The 19,328-nt window shown below is 34.6% G+C and overlaps 1 protein-coding gene across 1 annotated transcript in view; it reads left to right on the forward strand.

The window, feature by feature from the left end:
• Nucleotides 1-19,328, forward strand: part of EYS (eyes shut homolog) — a 1,174,088-nt gene that overhangs the window by 399,873 nt on the left and 754,887 nt on the right. Inside the window, 3 exon segments of the mRNA XM_006211933.3 lie at nt 410-669; nt 10,395-10,491; nt 10,686-10,793. Of these exon segments, the coding sequence (XP_006211995.2) occupies nt 410-669; nt 10,395-10,491; nt 10,686-10,793 (465 nt within the window).

The following is a 19,328-nucleotide window of genomic DNA, read 5'->3' on the forward strand; positions in this document are numbered from 1 at the left end:
GAATTAAATATCATCTCAAGCTTATAAACAATGATCCCATCTGCAAAAATTAATTTACATAAAACAAATGATTGAGGAAATATTCTCAACTGGTAATTCAGCTCAATAATTGCTACAATTTGTAATCAGTAGCAATGTTGATCTCAGATATGTCTCAGTGGCCTAACTATGTGAAAAGTTTACCAAATATTTCTTAAATCTTATTTCAGCCAATGCTGTCAGTTTGGCCAAAATATACATTAAGTTGTCTCAGAAAATGAGGCAAATAATATTTTTTAAATATGTATAATTCATTAATCTTCATATAAATGAGAAAATATCATCCATACATCCGTGGAATAATTACACTGAAAATGTGAAGAACATATTTGAAACAGAATAGTTCATATTTCTTAAAATTTTATTTCAGCTGTGAATGTGCATCTGGATGGACTGGACAAAACTGTAGTGAAGAAATAAATGAATGTGACTCTGACCCGTGCATGAATGGAGCTCTTTGTCATGAATCTTCCATCCCTGGACAATTTGTGTGCCTCTGCCCACCCTTCTATACTGGAAAATTCTGCCATCAGCACCATAACCCCTGCGATCCACTCAGTGATCCTTGCCAAAACAACTCAACGTGCTTGGCTTTGGTGGATGGAAGTCATTCTTGTGTGTGTAGAGAAGGTAAGAGTTTATATTTGTTTTAATGTTTTATTTTATTGTTTTGTTTTGGTTTGTTTGGTTCTGTCCCTTCAGGTTGGTGGCTTCTTAAGAAGGGGTGAGAGAAAAGCTATATACAGGCGACTATCTGACTCCAAATTCAGGTAATATAAACAAACAGGGGAAATTATCTAAAAAGTTGACATAAACAGCATGGAGGAAAGGGGGAAAGGTGAGAATTGTAGCTTTGGCTCTTTTTTGATTTCTTTCTTTCTTTCTTTCTTTCTTTCAGAAATCCTCTCTTAGTCTTTGTTGACAGTTTGTCTTCCCTGAATAATCTTGTCCATGTAGTGGGCCTCCCAACAGCACTTAGGTGTTCCCAGGAAAGGGACGCCAGTTATCCAGATAATAGCGAGTGTGACATAAGTCAAGGTTTGTACAGCTTTATGGTAGGATTACGTTACATTCTGTACTCTCGTGTCTTATGTTTGCAATATTTCACAATAAAAATATTTTTTAAAATCTAGCCATCTATTCCCCACTCTCATTCACAAAAAAGGGTAAAAAATGGCATAAAACCTCACAAAATATTAGTCCATCAGAGAGTGATCCTGGGTGATAAAGTTTAGGTATTTTTCATCTTCACAATGCATTTTTTTTTAAGCTGTATTAGTGAGGTTAACAATCAAGTCACTTATCCTGGAAGATCACCATAATTTGGTGAGTTTCAGGTGCTGAAATGGGCAACCTGGAAAGATCTCTGTTACCCCAGGCACACAGTCAACCCTGCTTCCTGTCTTTGCACCTTGATATTTACTTCTCCTGTTCACTGTAACACTCTTATTAGGAAAGTTTGAGAAAAGTAGAAATAATATAATAAAATATAGAAAATGATCTAATAATGATAATCACTTGAAGGAGAATAGAAAATATCTCATGATAATGATGATAATAATAGAGGCTATTTTTCACCAGATTTTATAATGATATTGTTTTTAAGAATAAAGCATTATGAATTAAAGAAGAAAACAAAGAAACGGGCATAGATGTAATCTATGGTAATCAAATGCTTCACCGTATCTTTTCTGCTGGACTTATCTAGACACATCACTTCTTTCTGTGTAGATTGCTAACCTAGTATCGTGTGACTCCGGCTGCTACTGTGTACTATAGGAGAGAGCCCATGTCAGAGGCTGGGCGGCTCAAAGGAGCCCCTGATCCCCAGACACACAGGAAGCCAGGCTGAGCCTGGCTTTCTGGGTCATATCCACCAGTAACTTAATTGATTATCACTAAAGACACTTGATTGGGATCTCTTCAGATGTAACTGAGAGAGGTCTAGGTAATTCAGAGGAAGTGAGAGGAAATGTTTACTGCTCCTGCTCTGCTGGCCATGAGCGAGCTACTGCCATCTTCAGCAGGAATGCTTCTGCCGTGGAACTGGCATGTGGTAGGGTTCCGGCATGACTGGAATGTGTCAGGAGCATAGTATAAAAACCACATTGTGTTTGGAGGTCTATTTGTTTTCTAATGATAAGCTTATGGGCTCATGTCTCTTTCCTCGTACTGGCTCTACTAGAACAGGGTCCTTTAAAGATAAGGGCAATGCTTGTTTAGCCTTCTGTCCAAGAAGGCCGGTGTAGACTGCATCCATTAACTAATTATCTTAATCAAAGAAATGTCCCTTTGATTCTAAATTCTAAAACTTCCTGAGGATTTAAGGTAATCATTTATAATGATACAAATGCAAGTCCGTGAACTTGTGTACATGACAGAAACTTCTGGGCTTTCTGAGGGTTTAGAAATAGAATCTGAAAAGCCATTAGTCATTGTTTTTTGTAAAAATGACATGGAATTTATAGAGTATGTAACAGGGGCATACAGAGCATACTAATAGATGTTTTCAGAAATGAGGGAGGAAACAGAATGAGCATAAAATGTGAGGGGAGAGCTGATGCCCTGAAACTCCAGTAATTATGAAGTAGATAATAAAATATTTTTCCTTTTAACAAAGATTGAGAATGAAATTTTGCAAAAAAATATTCAATAGCAGCAGAAGAGCTGATTTATTCAGCAGAATTATTCCATGGTGCTTTACTTACCCTGCTACTAAATTCTCAGAAAATAAGTAATCGATAAATATTTACTGGGAGGCAGTAGAATATTTCCTCAATTTAAATAAAACCTCCTCTTTTTTCATCAGAAATAATTTTCTAAAAGATAGGTATTTTTTTCAAATCAGAATATTTTTGATACTTCATCTTCAATTCATAAATTAAATTTATTTAATATATATATTCTATACTATATATAATCTAGTGAGATTCTTTTCCTGTTGTAGAATGAGGGAAAAATTAATTCAGAGATATCATAAAGGCTTCTCACCACCTAACAACTAGTAGTAAGATTCCTGGCCTCATGAGCACCCAAAAAAATATCTTGGGGGCAATTTAGATTTCACCATAGTATGTGAGCAAAATCTATTTTTTTTCTTGGAACGTCATCATGCTGTGTAAGACTTTAGAGAAATAGGACTCAAATCAGTGCTTTGAGTAGAGTGACAGGTGGGCACAGGGAATCCTGTGTTTATACCTTTCCAGTTGTTAATGGGCACAAAGAGATGTTGGAAGCGCATGTCATTTCTAAACTATTTGATTTCATGAATATCTATGTATATATTTGAAATTGAAAATACGTTTTTAAACTTAAAAAAAATTGTAGGAGTGAGTTACTGTAAATCTCTTAACTACTCTAAAAAGGCTTACTTAACTAATATAGCCTTTCAACCTCTGTAGCAGATCAAAACTGAAGTCTGCAACATTCCTATAAAAGACTACGCTAGAGTTTTCAAAAGAGGTTGACTATGGAAAGTTTTAGACACTGTGCCCTAAGTTACTTGAATAGCTGTTATTTAAAATAAGGTCTTTGTCAAAGCCATTATGTCACTTTTTCAAGAAAATGTTCTAATCTAATTCCATTTTTAGAAATACTGAAATTTAAAACCACAAAGAATCCCACGTCTTAACATTTTAGGGTTTGGAAGCAGCACTGGAAGAACTCTTTGCAAGTTGCTGGTGTGTTTCAAATGAACAGAATATGGCAGGGTCTTGGTAAAAGTGACTGAAGGCTTAAAGTCTGGGAGTTTAGCGTAGACATAGTTCTGAAATTCTGTTCACAATTTTTAGTTAGTCCCTAAATTTTATCACAATGTAAATATGAGTATAAATAAAATCCCAGAGCTAGAATGATAATGTGACTACATACTAGACAACTGAATTATAAATGGTATTAAAACTTACCCTGAAGAACGAGTGAGTGGAATAACTCACTTTCTGACTCACACCAAATCGATTGCTCAGCAGGTAAAATACTTTGGTTAGTGTGATTGAAGCTTAGAGTCAAAACAATCTGCTCCATTTTGGTGCAAGGTCAACTCCAGAGTAAAACACCAGAACTCCTGTGAAGATGTTTTGCAAAAGAAAGTAAGGGCAATGCTTCTGCCTTCTGATTAGAACTGAGGTGAGTTAATTTGGTCTCTATGAACATTGAACTACTTCTAGTGGAAAATAAGTAGGCAGAGAAACATTTAGCAGGAATAATTCAATACACGTTTGTTTTATATATAACCCTATTTATTTAAACAACCTGATTGAAAAATCAGTGTTTTAATAAACATAAAAATAGTGCACAGAAAGACAAATGTAATTTTATAGGATTCTTGGAAACAAATGGGAATTATTTTCAGCACCCCGAATGGTGTTAGCTTTGATGATTTAGTGTGCAATCAATTTACACATCTCAACATTTATTTTATAGTACACATAATGTTTTTTGCCTCTCTAAATAAACTGTGCTCTGTACACAACACACATCAATCTTGCAAGACATGTTGGTAGTGTTCTAGAAATCTAAATTCTTTAGGTTTATTCTTTATTAACTGATTCAATAAACATGTATTGATTTCCTACCATGTGTCAAGTCTTGAGACAGGTCCTGGAGAAATTAAACATGGCAACAACATGCTCTCAAAGATTTTAAAGTTCAAGGAAGAGACACATAAGTTAACTAACCAATAAAATACGATGTTGTAAGAGCTTTTCCATTTATGACAGAGACACACACGAGCAAAGAGGATCTGAGGGTGCGTACCCGGATTTCTTGCTGACTGTGACAACTCTTGAGTTCTGGTGTCCGTGATCCCTAAGAGACGACCCAGCAGCCTGGAGCCTTAGTTGCCCACAGCCATAACCTTCTCATTCAGCCAGTCCCTGCCCTCTTGCATTTCCCCCGCTGCCTTGCAATAATCCCTGGGATCTCAATAATTTGTAGCAAATCACTTGTCTCAATTCTTATTTTGGAAGAAGTCAAGCTAAGACACATAGCAGACCCCAGCCCTCTGGCAATGATGAGCATGGGCCTGGGATAGTGCCACGCAGAGCCCGGTCTTGGAATAGGTGCCGAGAGCTTTCTCTTTCTGCCAGTGTTTCTGTTGGTGAAGGCAACACAGTGCTCCCTTCACATGGAGATCAAAGTGCAGGAGGAGAGAAAGGATTGTGAACAAACTTGTCCTGGCAGCTCCTGTAGTTTTCTCTTGTCAACTGAAATAAATGCACAACCTAAAAATTGGAAGTTATGTTTTATTCGGCAGACATTTCTGAGGACTCCAACCCCTTGGAGCCCGGGATGGCAGCCTCTCAGATGCTCGGAGGGACTGCTCCAAAGAGGTAGGGGATGAGCCAGGATATACAGGAGTTTTACAACAAAGACCAGGTAGTTGGAACATTAAAAGATTACTTGTTAACTGAAGAAAACCAGGCAGCTCAGGTTAAAGAATTTAGTGCTTTTCTGTGTATGGGAGGAAGCAAACATTTGGGCTCATTGAATTCATTCCTTTGACAAGCACCTAGCTACCTAGGGCCAGGATCCTGTCCTTTTATTCTGAGTCCCCTCGGGGTGCACCACTGTGAGTGGCTGCAGAGGCAGGGCTGCAGGCGCGTCTTCCCTGGGGGGTGGGGCAGCCGCTGATGACTTGATGGCTTCAGCCTTCTTTGTTTACATATGTGGTTTGCAGTGTTTTTTGTTCACACTCCTCGGTTTTGAAAACTCCCTGGTATCCTTATCAGTTAGGCTTCCCAAACATCCCATTTCTTATCAAAGTTGGTGTTTTCTGTTTGTACTGTATGTGATCAAGAGTAACGTTCAATGGATACTGTGAAGGGAAAGCGCTAATTAAGGAGAGGTTAAATGAACTGAGTTCAACTTCAGGTAGAAATGGAGTATAAAAATGACAACAGGGTTACTGGGGGAAAGGTGACTTTGGACGAAATACACACCAAAGTCCGTGTGTAGAGCACACGGCGGTCTCTGTACTAGCATGTGTGTGTATATATGAGAGATCTAAAAGCAGTGCATGCTTAAAATATATTTCTTTTCTTATCTTCTCTAAGAAGCTTTACCCTTCTACTTTGAATTATTTCTAAGTTTATAGGCAAGAACATCATCCTATCAAATACTTCTAATTTAATTTAAAGGACTTATTTTCCCAATGCAACCACTTCATCCATATGTCTCCAAGGTGAAAGGAGCCAATAGTTTCTTTAAATGAACTTTACAAAGGATTAAAAGGTGGAAAGCAACATGTTGTAGTGAAGGGAAGCATCAGATCATTTATGTGTGCTATTGATTTACAATGGGAATTCTAAGCCTGATAGATTTGTAGTACAGGAGGAGGGGAGCAATTGCATTTAAATGTTATTACTTCCGTATATATACTGTCATTACGGTAATGCCAGATTACCTGAGGTGCATCATTTTGAGCACCAAATAAATGTGTCACTTGTTAGAATGGTGTGTCTAAATTAAAAATTACTCCTTCTGACAATTAAAAACATGTGCTCATGTAGTAGTGTATCTCTATTAGGTTTAAATAGCTGTGGAAATTTATACTGGGAAAATTCTTCAAGGAAAATATGTGTTGTTGCCAGTTAGCTTTAAAACATGTCAAATGTTTATTATATGTAAAAATATAGCTTTTATACTCATTTTCTAAGCGCTTACTTTCAAATCATGTAAAAATAAAAGCTTATTAGAGCCTATTGAAAACATTAGTTCTATCTTTTTATATATCATCGTTTTTAGAGTTAAATCTGCAATTTTTTCTCTAATTGTAAAGAAAATATTGATATTTGTATCGTACTGTTTTAAAATAAAAAGAAAACAATAATTTTAAATATTTTCCAACTGCCAAAAGGAGAAAGTTCTCTTTTTCTGTTTGTTTGTTTTCATAAAGTTTTAAAATCTAAGGTCTAGGGAAATTAAAATTTTAATTAAGAAATAAAAATAATGTCTTTCTAATGCTTTAAAGAAAATTATTTTAATTCTTTTTTTTTTACTTTAAAATGTATGGTTCTACACTATCTTTTTTGAATACATAAAAGATACACCCTTGTGTTTCACTATTTACTTCATTTTTAATTACTCCAAATGATATTACTTCTAATGTAGGAGTTGTCAAAATATAGCCCGGAATGATATAATGCTTTTGAAAAAAGGTTTTATGAAAACCTGTCTATTGTTAGTATGCTGTTCTATTGCATCCCTTCCAGAGAATGAGGTATCAAAGAAGCTACATTTGCTGTAAATGAGAAAATACTGAGATTTAAAAAAATTATACCTATAATTTACATTGATTTAGTTTCTGGATTGGAGCAGTAGTTTTAGTAACTAATTTCAATGTTAAAATATTATTTATTAACCAGTCATGTGCATCTCCTATGACGATCACAGGCAAAAGATCAAGAGAAACTTTGAGAATTTCTCACTCTTTGTGTGTAAAGAACTCCATTGAAGTTAATAAAATAGAGTCTGCTGAATAGTTCTGGATAGAGATAAACAGCAGGGGAACAGTGTAGAATTAATTCACTGTTCTTTGAGTTTTGACAGACTTTTAGCTGTCACTGCATACATTAAAAAAATGTGCCCGTCACATGAATACATATCAACTTTTAACACCAAGGACTAGGGAAAATTTAGTTTGAGACTAAGTATATATACATTTTGCTCCTTTAAATCCCTCAGACTTAAACTTTCTCAGCAAAACTTTGGCTTATTTTAAATGCAATCCATATCAACTTTATTTTTCCTCCCAGTGTCTGCTCCATGTCAGCAATCTCATTTCCGCAGACCATTGACATATGTTGCTAGTTGGTGACAAAGCTCCATCTCAGAAATGTCAAACTAAATGAATAAGGCAAAATCGTGGAAAAACACGGTCATCCTGTGAGCTGTCCCAGTTTCCAGGTCTTGAATGTTCTGATTCATCAGCCCAGCTGAACTCAGGGAGACACTCTGGCACTCCTCCAGCTAGCCAGCGTCCCCAAGTTCCAGTGCGTCAAAAAAACATTTCTAAGATACAATTTAATGTCAAAATGCTCTTCTCCCAGAAAGCTAGTCGTGCTAAAAGTCAGAAGTGTGAAATACCTCCAAGTTTCTAAATCTTTAACATGTCAAAAAAATCAACTACAATAAGAGATCTTATAGCTTATTATGTTATTTATAACTGTACTATGACATTTGTAATTTATAACAGCAATGATTGGTGAATTGTGTTGAAGCCCATTGGGGTAATAATTTGATCACCTAAAATGAGAAGACCCATATTCACTTGGAAATGACTCATTTCCAATAACAAAGTTTGCTCTTAATGCTGAGGATGCAATATGTAGTGCCTGAATGAAATTACAAGCATGCAACTTCAGAGTTTAACTTGAAGGATTCGATAATTAAGTAAGAAAAAAATAGGAGAAATTAATCCCAAGGCTCGGCCAGAAGACTGCCTGGTCTGTCAGTCATATAAGCACTCAAGCTTCCCATTAGTGTTTTAACGGGCATCTGTGTCCCATCCTTCTACTTTTAACCTATCATTGTCTCCATATTTAAAGGGAATTTTTTTTTGTAAGATATCATGTAGTAGGTTCTGTTATTTAATTTTATTTTTATGTTCTTTTTTAAATGTTTAAACAATTTTATTGTGGTATAATTTCTGTACAGTAAACTACACATATTTCAGATGTAAAATTTGATGAATTTTGATAGATGTATACACCAATGAAGTCACCACCACAATCAAGATACCTAAGACTTCCATCACTTCCAAGAGGTGCAAATTTCAAACCCCCAATCTATCCCTTCCCACCCCTTTACTCCCAGTATTAGATTGTTTCTGCCTTTTTATCGAAGTGTTTTTAAATCATATTTAATGTAAATATTGTTCTATATGGCTGTAAATAAATCATCCTGCTATTGGTTTTCTACTTTTTGTATCTGTACTTGCTTTGTTACCATTTGCATTAAGTAATTTTAGGTTTTGACATTATCTTCTGCTAACGAGGCAGCTGGATTTCACAAGACTTTGTATCAACTTCCCAAACTCTAACTGGAAGTGGGTTTGGATCTTGACCTGACAGCAGATGCCACGGAGAATGGCAGTGGTTGGTGGCATAAGTGATGTGAAAGGATAAAGCAAGCCAGTCCCAGGTTCTTGCTTGGAAATCCGAGTGAGGAAACGTGGAGGGAGTGTTCTGCTCAGCAGTAGATGCTGAAGCTAAAAGGTCATGATACAGAGTTAGAGACAAGGGACGCTGTGCTTGCCATCCACATGTCAGTATTACAAAGGATTTGAAACTTTGAACATGAAGAGATATCTGCATAAAAAATAAGAAGGAGAACTCTATGAGAATATCCTATGGGAGGAAGACGGCCATTCATAGGGAGCTAGACCACCCTCCCATTCAGAGACTTAGCTCCAACACCCATCTACATATGGGCCATTAGTAAAGTTTTCTTAGAGTAACTTGAATGCGATTCTGTTCCTCAAGTTAAAAGATCTGAGTAGACATAGACATTATAATGTCACTTCAATGATTTGGTGCTTAGTTATAACACTGAAAAAGTAAGAAAAAGGAAAGTCCTCTTGCTTCTTATGTTTTCTAACTGGTATAGAAAAAATATCAGCAACAAAAATGAGTATAAATATGCTGCTATACCTAGTTACTATATAACCATGGAAATAATTGTTTCAACAGTCATCATAAATATTAAAATATGTCATGTATTTATGATAGTAATATGCTGATTTTTTTTCTGACACAAATGTGTTGAAATAATTACAGCTGCCTCTTTCATAAGTCTGTATAATTTTCTTTTATTCTTTGTTTTTTAAAAATATAACTGGCATGAGTTTAAATGGATGAGTGATTATTTAGCTAGGAATCAAAATAACTTGTTTTCTTTGAATCACTTGGATATGAGAAGTAATTAAATAATTTGCCTCATCTGCTAACCGCCTTGAATAAATTTGATCATTAAAGCTTAGTTTTACTTTAAGATTTGTCATCCCATTAATTCATTTGCTTTCCAGATCATTTCAATTATTTCTGTTCAAAAACTCACAAAGTCCTTAAAACAACAGCAACATTAGCAACAACTCTGTGTCCACGGAAGATTTAGGAAAGCGTTCCATCCTTGATTCTTTCATTTGAACTCATTAATTAGAATCTAGCATAATTTTATTCATACATGATGTGAAATCGAGTTGTATGAGAAGCAAGAGATGAGGTATTTCCTCTTCTTTTTTTTTTTTTGTTAACTTCCATTATGAGCATAATCTCCAGACTCTTTACTGCTGATTCTGATTTTCCCACTCAATGGTGAAGATGGCTGATCTGTACCCATCTCTTCTCTCCTTTCAGGTTTTAAGGGTGAACACTGTGAAATTACCGTGAGTGAGTGCTTCTCCCTTCCTTGTCAGAATTACGGTGACTGTAAAGATGGGCTCAACAATTCCAGGTAGATAAAAACAAAAAACAAAAAACAAAACACAAATCTGGATACATGTTCATGCATCTAGATGGATCTAAATATGTGCATATTTATAATGTCAGTTTTGAGAAACTGAACACCACTTCAGATGACTAACAATTTGCCATGCTATGATTATTTGGCTTTAAATTTTTCTCTGTCCTCAATTTGTAGTTTAAAAGGTGTGTTTGCAGACCTGGCTTTTCTGGACCTCTGTGTGAAAGTGAAACTAACGAGTGTTTCTCTAACCCTTGCAAAAACAATGGAATCTGTGTGGATCTGACAAACATGTTAGAGGGGACATTTTTTCTGAATCAATTATTTTGTATGTAGAGTGTAACAAATAAAAAAAGTGAGCACACATGTACCTGTAATTCAGCTTAAGAAGTGGAACATTATTGATGTTGCTGGTAGCCTTGGGCTTGTCCTCAAGTTCTCCTCCATCTTCCACCCAATTATACGAATATCCTGAATTTGTTTACTGTCCTTGCCTTTTGTGTGCTTAGTTAACTATTTGTAAATAGGCCTGAACAAAACACTCTTTAGTTTTCATATTAGTATCATTGGAAAAATATTGCGTGCAGTCTTCTGAAACAATTCATTTTGTTGACATGACATTCCCTCATTATCTGTTAGATCGTGTATCTGCCGCTCATTTTTAACTATTGTAGAGTACTCTATTTAAATAGATGCCAACACCACTGATCATTGTCCTGGTTGTGGGTATTTGGGTTATTCACCTCTTCTTTCTTACAAGTATTAATGCTGTTAAGTTTTTCAAATATTTCTCCAAATACACACGTATCAGTGTCACTGTAGGTTTCATACCCAGAGAATAGTTGGACCATTGGGTATCATGTTTTTATTTTTTTTCAGTTCATTTTGAAAATGAAATATTCACAGTCTCAACAGAAGTGAATAAATGTTCCTGTTTGCATTGTCAAAATGTTCCATTTGGGCTTATCTGCTGTGTGTAAATTATACTTCCTTGTGGTTTATCTCTGTATCCCCATGATGATTTATCAGGCTGAGCACTTTTTCATACGTTTCAAGATATTTCACTTTTCCATTCTGGAAATGCCTATTTAGGGCATCTGCCCATTAATGCCTCCTTCTTATTGATTTGTAAGAATCTTTATGTATTCTAATCACCACTCCTGTTGGTAGTTGCCTGTACTACTGAAAATAGCGTCTACTGATCGTGGCTTGACAGTTCACCTTTATGAAGAGTTTGAGTACTAAAACTTATTTTTAATGAAATCGAATTCATCCGTTAGTTTGCATATGTTGTGCTTTTTAAATCGTGTTTGAAAATGTTTGCCCTAGGATAGAAAGATGTTTCTTATATTTCCTTTTAAAATATTTAAATTTCTGACCTTTATAATTAAATCTTAATCTCTCTGGAATATTGAGCGTGTTTGTTCTGTTAGTAGAAAACCTGGAAACTCAGTGGTTAAAAATAACATTTTTAACATTATTTTCGTATCTGTGGTCTTCTGACATTTGGCTAATATAAGTTGGGTTCATCCAGGTTTCTCTGGGATGTAGCTGATGGGGAGGGGTGTTTGCAAGTCTGTTATGTCAGCTGAAATGGCTCTACTTCAGATGCCTGTCATCTTCTGTGTACTAGCAAGTTCTTTTTTGTGAAATGGCAGGGGTTCCGGAGGATGAGTGGAAACATGCAAAACCTCTTAAGCTCTAGGTTCAGAAATAGCACCCTTCCTCTAGATCACTGTCCAGAAAGAGAATCATGGTCAAGCTTAAAAGTGTGGTGCAAATAAGCTCTCTCTACCCGTATTAAAATTCTGGCCAGGAAGAAGAGTGGGAAAGAATTAAGATAAACAAGGCTATCAACTAAACGGGAGACAGCCTTAGCCACTGGAAAATAGGTCCACAGAAAATACACAGACTGAAGCATGGAAATGAACTGCCTGGTTACATCAGCGTTTTTAATTTATTCTGTCCTCTTGGTTATTGAAACTGAGGGCTGAAACAGTTAATACTTAATCCTAATGACATCATTTAAAGATTAATGACTTGAGATAGGATGGCATGTAGATGATAGATCCAGTTCTTTACAAAGCCACTGCAAAGCTGCACACTGGAATTGACATTTTCTGACACTTGATAATATGTTTATTATCCAACTGAACTATAGTCTTTAAAAGTCACAGTCATCAGTACACTTAGGTCACTAAAAATAATATCAATCTACTGAAAATCTGTAACTAAATAGAGAAGTCACCAGAACAATTAGAGAAACAGGGGCAGGTTCATTTAAAAAGACACAGAAAAGAAAATTTTCCAAAGTCCTGGCTGGTGTGATTATCATAGCCATCTCATTATCAAAAATAATATCGTGACCAGTCAGTGAGTGACAGTCATGAGTTTAACAGTCCTCTACTGTTAACACAGTTGAAAACAATTGGTTAATATACATTTAACTGAAAAACAAAAATCTGCACATTCTCCTATAAATCTTTGCCTAGAAATCAGATATTAATCCAGAATTATTTTTATTCAAGTGAACACTTTGCAATGGCACCATTATTTCAGATTAAATCTGTGCCAAAATGTACCAAAATTATAATAATAATAATGATATACGAAGACTATTTTAAAGATAATCACTCTGTGGAGAAAATATATTGGGTAGAAAGAGTTGGTTTATTTTTTACTTTTTGCTTGAGGTGTGCAAAAGGTACAACCCCTCAAATTACAGCATCTTAAAGAAGATAAATTGAAACACACAAAATAAACTATGCATACGATAGCATATTCAGTATCCTCTTAGATTAATATAAATCTGATAGCTTTTCCATGTGCAAAGTACTGTATTTACTTTTTATTATATTTATTTGTATACTTAAATATGCCTGTATCTATTAAAAATGAAAAATTAGAAAAGAACAGATAATAAGATTTACATCACATTATACAACTAATTAAAAATTTTAAAATATTATCTACAATATTTATTTAACTTCATATAATTTTAATATAAACCATGTTGCAAACATAAACTAGATTGTTCATGCTCTGATTAAGAAACTTCAGTGCTTATAAAGAATTGTAGTTCAGGAATGCAGATTTAGTGTCACAAGAAAGCAGTATAAATTTCATTAAAATGTATTATATATTCTCACAAAATTGCTATAACATAGGCTAAGAAGTTCTAATCATAAAGTTTTACCAGGAACATTTTATAGTCTTATTTTAGTATTTGACTGTTTTCATAAAAAAATCTGTTGAAAGAAATATAGATCAAATCTTAATACTACAAAAACATTTTTAAATCAAAGCTCTCATTAAAAAATCTGTATTGTTTTGGATCTTATAATATGATTTAATCAGTATAGTGGCTGTATTTTAAGATAACGCAGCTTTCTAGAAGCATAAAAACAATTTCTCTACCTATTAATTACTTTCTCATCTGAAATAAGATGAAAACAAGAGAAAAGAATAATGTAAAACAGGAGTTCATCTTAGGGCTGTAAGCTCCTATGATTATCTTGCATTCTTCCATCTTTTTTCATTATGGCAATATCACCTCATATAAATTACAGTTACTCTTCTTAATCTCTATTTTAATGTATTGAATTTTCTTCAGCAGTTACCTGTTAAAAAGTATTTTAGTGGTTGAAAAAGTATGTTGAAAATCTAACTAAAAAGTTTTAGATCACCATCAAATTAAAAAAAATTTGAACAAAAACGTTCAAAACCTTGACAACCTATTAACGTTTAATTCCACTGAAACTTTTGAAATAAAAATCTTGTCTTTAAATTAGAAACTTCTATTTCATTAAAAATATATTACATATTTCATGGTCTTAATGTTTTCATTGAGATAGGATATTTTAACATATGCATGTTTCTGTTTTAAAAGTTGTTAAAAAACTTTCACCAAAAGGAATAAATGTTTTAGCGACTTTTAGTATACAGTGCAATAACTACTATAAAATTAAATGGGTCACTTAAGGGATTAATAAAAACAAGATTATCTTGTGTTATTTTCACCTTAACCTAGGTAGATGTAATCTGCATAAAGAAGGTGTTGATGGAAGGAAAAAATATAGTACTGCTGAAGGGTTCATGGTACTTTAATCAGAGGCCAGTAGGAGGAGACATCTGGTGGGGATCCTTTCAGAAACAACCATGCACTTTCATTTTTTAAATATTTTGAGGGGCCAGGGTAGGTGCAGAGATAATGAGCTGGGAGTGTGAAGTGCTGTGCCTGCCTCTCCTATTTGAGTGGTAGAAGGGGATAGAAGGGGAAGGGAAGAGAGAAAGAGAGAGAGAGAGAGAGAGAGAGAGAGAGAGAGAAAGTGGGGGGACGGGAGGGATGGAGGAAGAGAGAGCACATGCATGTTTTAATTTTCCTAGGAAAGATTAAACACAGAGATTCTAAGTAGAAGCTCTATTCTGGAATCAAGATTTAATTTTCTTAGAAATATTCCCTAATATTGTGTATTAAATGAATATAACTTTTGGTAATAAAACTACAGAAGGACTCAGAGTTAAAATTCAGTTGGTAACTAGAACTGAAAAGTAATCAGAGGAGAATTCTGGGTAAGAAAAAAATACATACATACATTCTCAAAATGATTATACAGACAAATAAAAAATAAAACTATCTCTGTTTTGTTGTGTTTGTTCATTTGTTTTGTTTTTTTAGATTCCACATATAAATAAACTCATGGTATTTGTCTTTCTCTGGCTGACTGACTTCACTTAGCATGATAGCCTCTAGGTTCATCCATGTTGTTGCAAATGGCAGGATTTCCTTCTTTTGTATGTCTGAGTAATATTCCTTTGTGTGTGTGTATGTGTGTGTATCACATCTTCTTTATCCAGTCATCTGTTGATGGATACTTAGGTTGTTCCCCATCTTGGCTATTGTAAATAATGCTGCTATGAACATTGGGGTGCATGTATCTTTTCGAATTAGTGTTTTCCTTTTCTTTGGGAAAAATACCCAGAAATGGAATTTCTGGATCCTATGGTAGTTCTTTTTTTTTTAATTTTTTGAGGAACCTCCATATTCTTTTCCATAGCAGCTGTACCAATTTACATTCCTATCGGTAGTGCACAAGGGTTCCCTTTTCTCCACATCCTTGACAATACTTATTTCTTCTATTTTAATAAAAGCTACTCTGACAGGTGTGAGGCGATATCTCAAAGATACAGAGATCAAATTGGTTATTTCCAGAGGGGTGAGGGGTGAGAGGATAAATGAAACAGGTAAAGGGGACTAAGAGGTACCAACTTCCAGTTATAAAAATAAACAAGTCACAGGGATGTAACATACAACCAAGGCAATGTAGCCAATAATATTGTAGTAACTTTGTATGGTGACAAATGGTAATTAGACTTATCATGGTGATTATTTTATATAAAATATGTAATCACTATTTTGTATACCTGAAGCTAATATAATATTGTAAGCCAATTATACGTCAATGAAAAAACTAAACAAATCCCACATCTTCACCATAACAAGACAGAGAACATGAAAATTTTTACATTAACTGATGGAGGAGTAAAAAATGTACATTTAAAATAATGAAAGCAAAGTTTCTTATTGTTAGAAAAAAGGATTATAGATATAGAAATTGGCTAAGCTAAAAATCAACCCTATTATGTCAAATTAGAAATGAGGTGTTAGTATGAATCCATGAATTAACAGGTAATGTTTATAATATATATACACACACACAAGCATATACCAAGGTATAGAAATGGACATATATGTGTGCATATGCATATATAGACACACAGTTAAATAAATACAAGTATATGTACGTGTGTGTGTGTGTGTGTGTATGACTTATCTTGGTTTCTAAATAGCACTCTTCACTTAAAGGAGCAGGGTTTCTTGGAGAAATGGCTGATTTCACATATAGGACAGGAAATGTATAAGGTAAACTTGCACTAGAAAGTAAGAAAGTGCTCAAAGAATGATGGAGGTAAGTCAAAAGGATACAAGAGACAGCTTGAAGAGGCTCTCAGTTTTCAAATCTCAGAAAAATTGAGGATTAAAATAAATAACAATAGTTTCATAATAATAATATTAATACAATATATAATAATATTATATAGTATAATTACAATAGTTCTGACTCATTGAGTAAAATAAAAATCATGAATCCATATAGCTACAATCAATAACTGAATAAATAAATGACCAAATGAATAAATGAATGAAAGAAAATGAAAAGCTCTTCCTAACAATCAAATGTCGTCTAGGAAATGTTGAATAAATGATGAGTCAGAAATGCACCATTTGGCAAATTGTGTAGATGATTGATTCAATTTAGACCATCAATTGAGAACATCTCCAGTTTTAAGACGGTTGAAAGTTCCAGATTCTAGGGTACTGATTTGATTATGAAGTCACTCAGGAATCTTCCTGTAGTCACAGAAAATAAAATTTGGGTGGCAAAAGGCAAGGGATAAGGATATTTCCTCATTTTCAAAATGAGAGAAATAGAGAGGGGGGGAAATTTTATAAATTTAATGAATAAATTGTTATTTAGATTAGATTGAGAAAGTCAGTAGTCATTATGATAAATCTATCATTGAGAAGAAAGATGTCCCAAAATGATTTCTAATATTCAACATTCCAGATGAGAAAGTAGATTTTCCACCTCCTGGAGGTATGATAGAGCTGTCCTAATATGTGCAACAGGTGTCTAAATTGAGGTCAAAGTCATTAGCTTATGTATTTTGTAGTAATATAGCATTTTCAAACCCATCAGTATGAAAAAAACCATTTACTGGTCCTACCTTGTACTGCCACATCTGAGAACACTGCCCGACTCCAACTCTGTGGCCCCTTGAAATCATCATGGATTCACTGAGAACAGGGAACAGCAATCAAGGACAGTTTCATTAGCAAGCATATCGTGATTTTAGTAAACATTTAAAAGATTCTTTTCATGATCTTGCACTGCATTGAAAGATACTAGTGAGACAGTGGAGATGGAGAAAGTTTTTCCTATTTGAACATAACTTCAAAGAGTCACAGTAATTGGATTAACATCACCCTGAAAAAGTGATTACAGTCATTTCCCTGGCCACATGGTGAGATCCTGAGAAGTACAGTTCTTTCTTACACCCACAGGACATTGCACATGCAATTTTAATGCCTTCTGTCCAAAGATTACAAAGATCCTACTCTTTCTTAATGAATAATAGGTAAAAGCTTTTCTGTCCCTAACTTCTCTCTGAGACTTTCAAAAGCAAAGTCAGGCTTATTTACCCTTGGACCTGGGTACATGACCAATGTCTCGCATGCAGTCATTTAGTATGTGTGCGTGAGGAGCTTGGGCTTCTTAGATTTCTGGTTATGTGGGTTGTTTTCATTGAAATTACAATTATGTCAAAATTGAAAGAGTCCCTTCAGAAAATCAGAATAAAAATCTGTCCAAAGCATTGCAAGGAAACTTAGTGAAACCTTTTTTTTTCCCTAGACATTTGCAAGAGGGGAAATAAACAGTGTAAAAAAAAAAAACGTAGTTTGTTTTATTAAGTGTACTTTTCTCTCAACTTAATCTGTAGAAATTAGTTCCATGTTTTCATTAATATTTTTCTGTGAATATAGAAGTCAAATTAGGAAACACTAAATTATCTTATCTCTTTTATCTTTTTCTTAACATTTTCTATTGGTTTTATCATCAATTATTTGGCTGTTGCTTTTACTGATACTATTTCATATATGCATAACTAAAATGTGTCACAATTAGATCTCAAGAGGATTGGTCTTCTACCTTTGGGTGAATAGATACAGACTAACTAGGTTTTAAACACAGACATGTTGAGCACAATATCCAAGAACAGACTGAGAATAAATTCAGGGTGATCCAGCCTCATGTAGCCATGTATATAGCTGCCAAAGCTTAGACTGTAAAGGACAGAAGTCAAGAGTCAAATGACACAGTGTCTGAATCAATAGAAAGAAATTCATGTAGGAACAAAGAAATACTTCCAAAGAAAAGTCAAGGACAAATCTGAACTCAGCAACTCAGAGTCATCATAGGCTGATGTACAAGCTAAAGAGGGGACAACTGGACATTGAAAAGGGGTTCAGATGAAGTTTCTGGAAACAATGCTCAATGACAAGGCTTTTGAGCCACTCCCTCTTGAAGTTCATGATACTTTGAGTCTGACATCTAATCATTGACTAACATCCGATTTCTCCAACATCTGTCAGCATGATTAAGCACTAATGAAATTATTTTTGATAAAAGGATTTTTTTTTTAAAGTTAACCAGGAGCAATTTAATATCAGGAAAAAAGTCATTCAATCCACATGGAGATTAATCTTTAATTTTCAACAGAAATTATAGTTAAAGATTATATTTACACAATAATGAAATGAATCCAGGTACAGTATTAAGCTCAGTAGTATTTATCAAAGTTCTGGTAATTATTTACCCAAACACACTCATTAAAAAAAAAATTCCCACATAAAGAACTTTTAAGGAGAAAAATATCTAGAAGACTGTTGGGAAGGTCATAAAGAGGACTCGACCTTGGTTGACTCAGGAGCTGGACCAGGGTAGTGAGAGGTTCCTCACCCCTCCCCATCCTTGAATTGTGCACTCCACCCACCACCCCCATGCTAGGAGCCACAGCAAGTATGCAGCCTCAGATAATAATGTGCTATTGAACCTTAGTAAGACCTCTGTATAAACTTAAGATTCTGATAGGCAGGTTCAGAGATCTACTCATTTTGTGGTTCCCAAGAAAAGCCTTGTATGTATGTGCCCTTGCTTATTAAACTTGTCACCTACCACTCTGGGCTGGTCTGTGTGTGTCTCTTT

This window comes from Vicugna pacos, chromosome 8, assembly GCF_048564905.1.
Source record: "Vicugna pacos chromosome 8, VicPac4, whole genome shotgun sequence".
Taxonomy (NCBI): Eukaryota; Metazoa; Chordata; class Mammalia; order Artiodactyla; family Camelidae; genus Vicugna; species Vicugna pacos.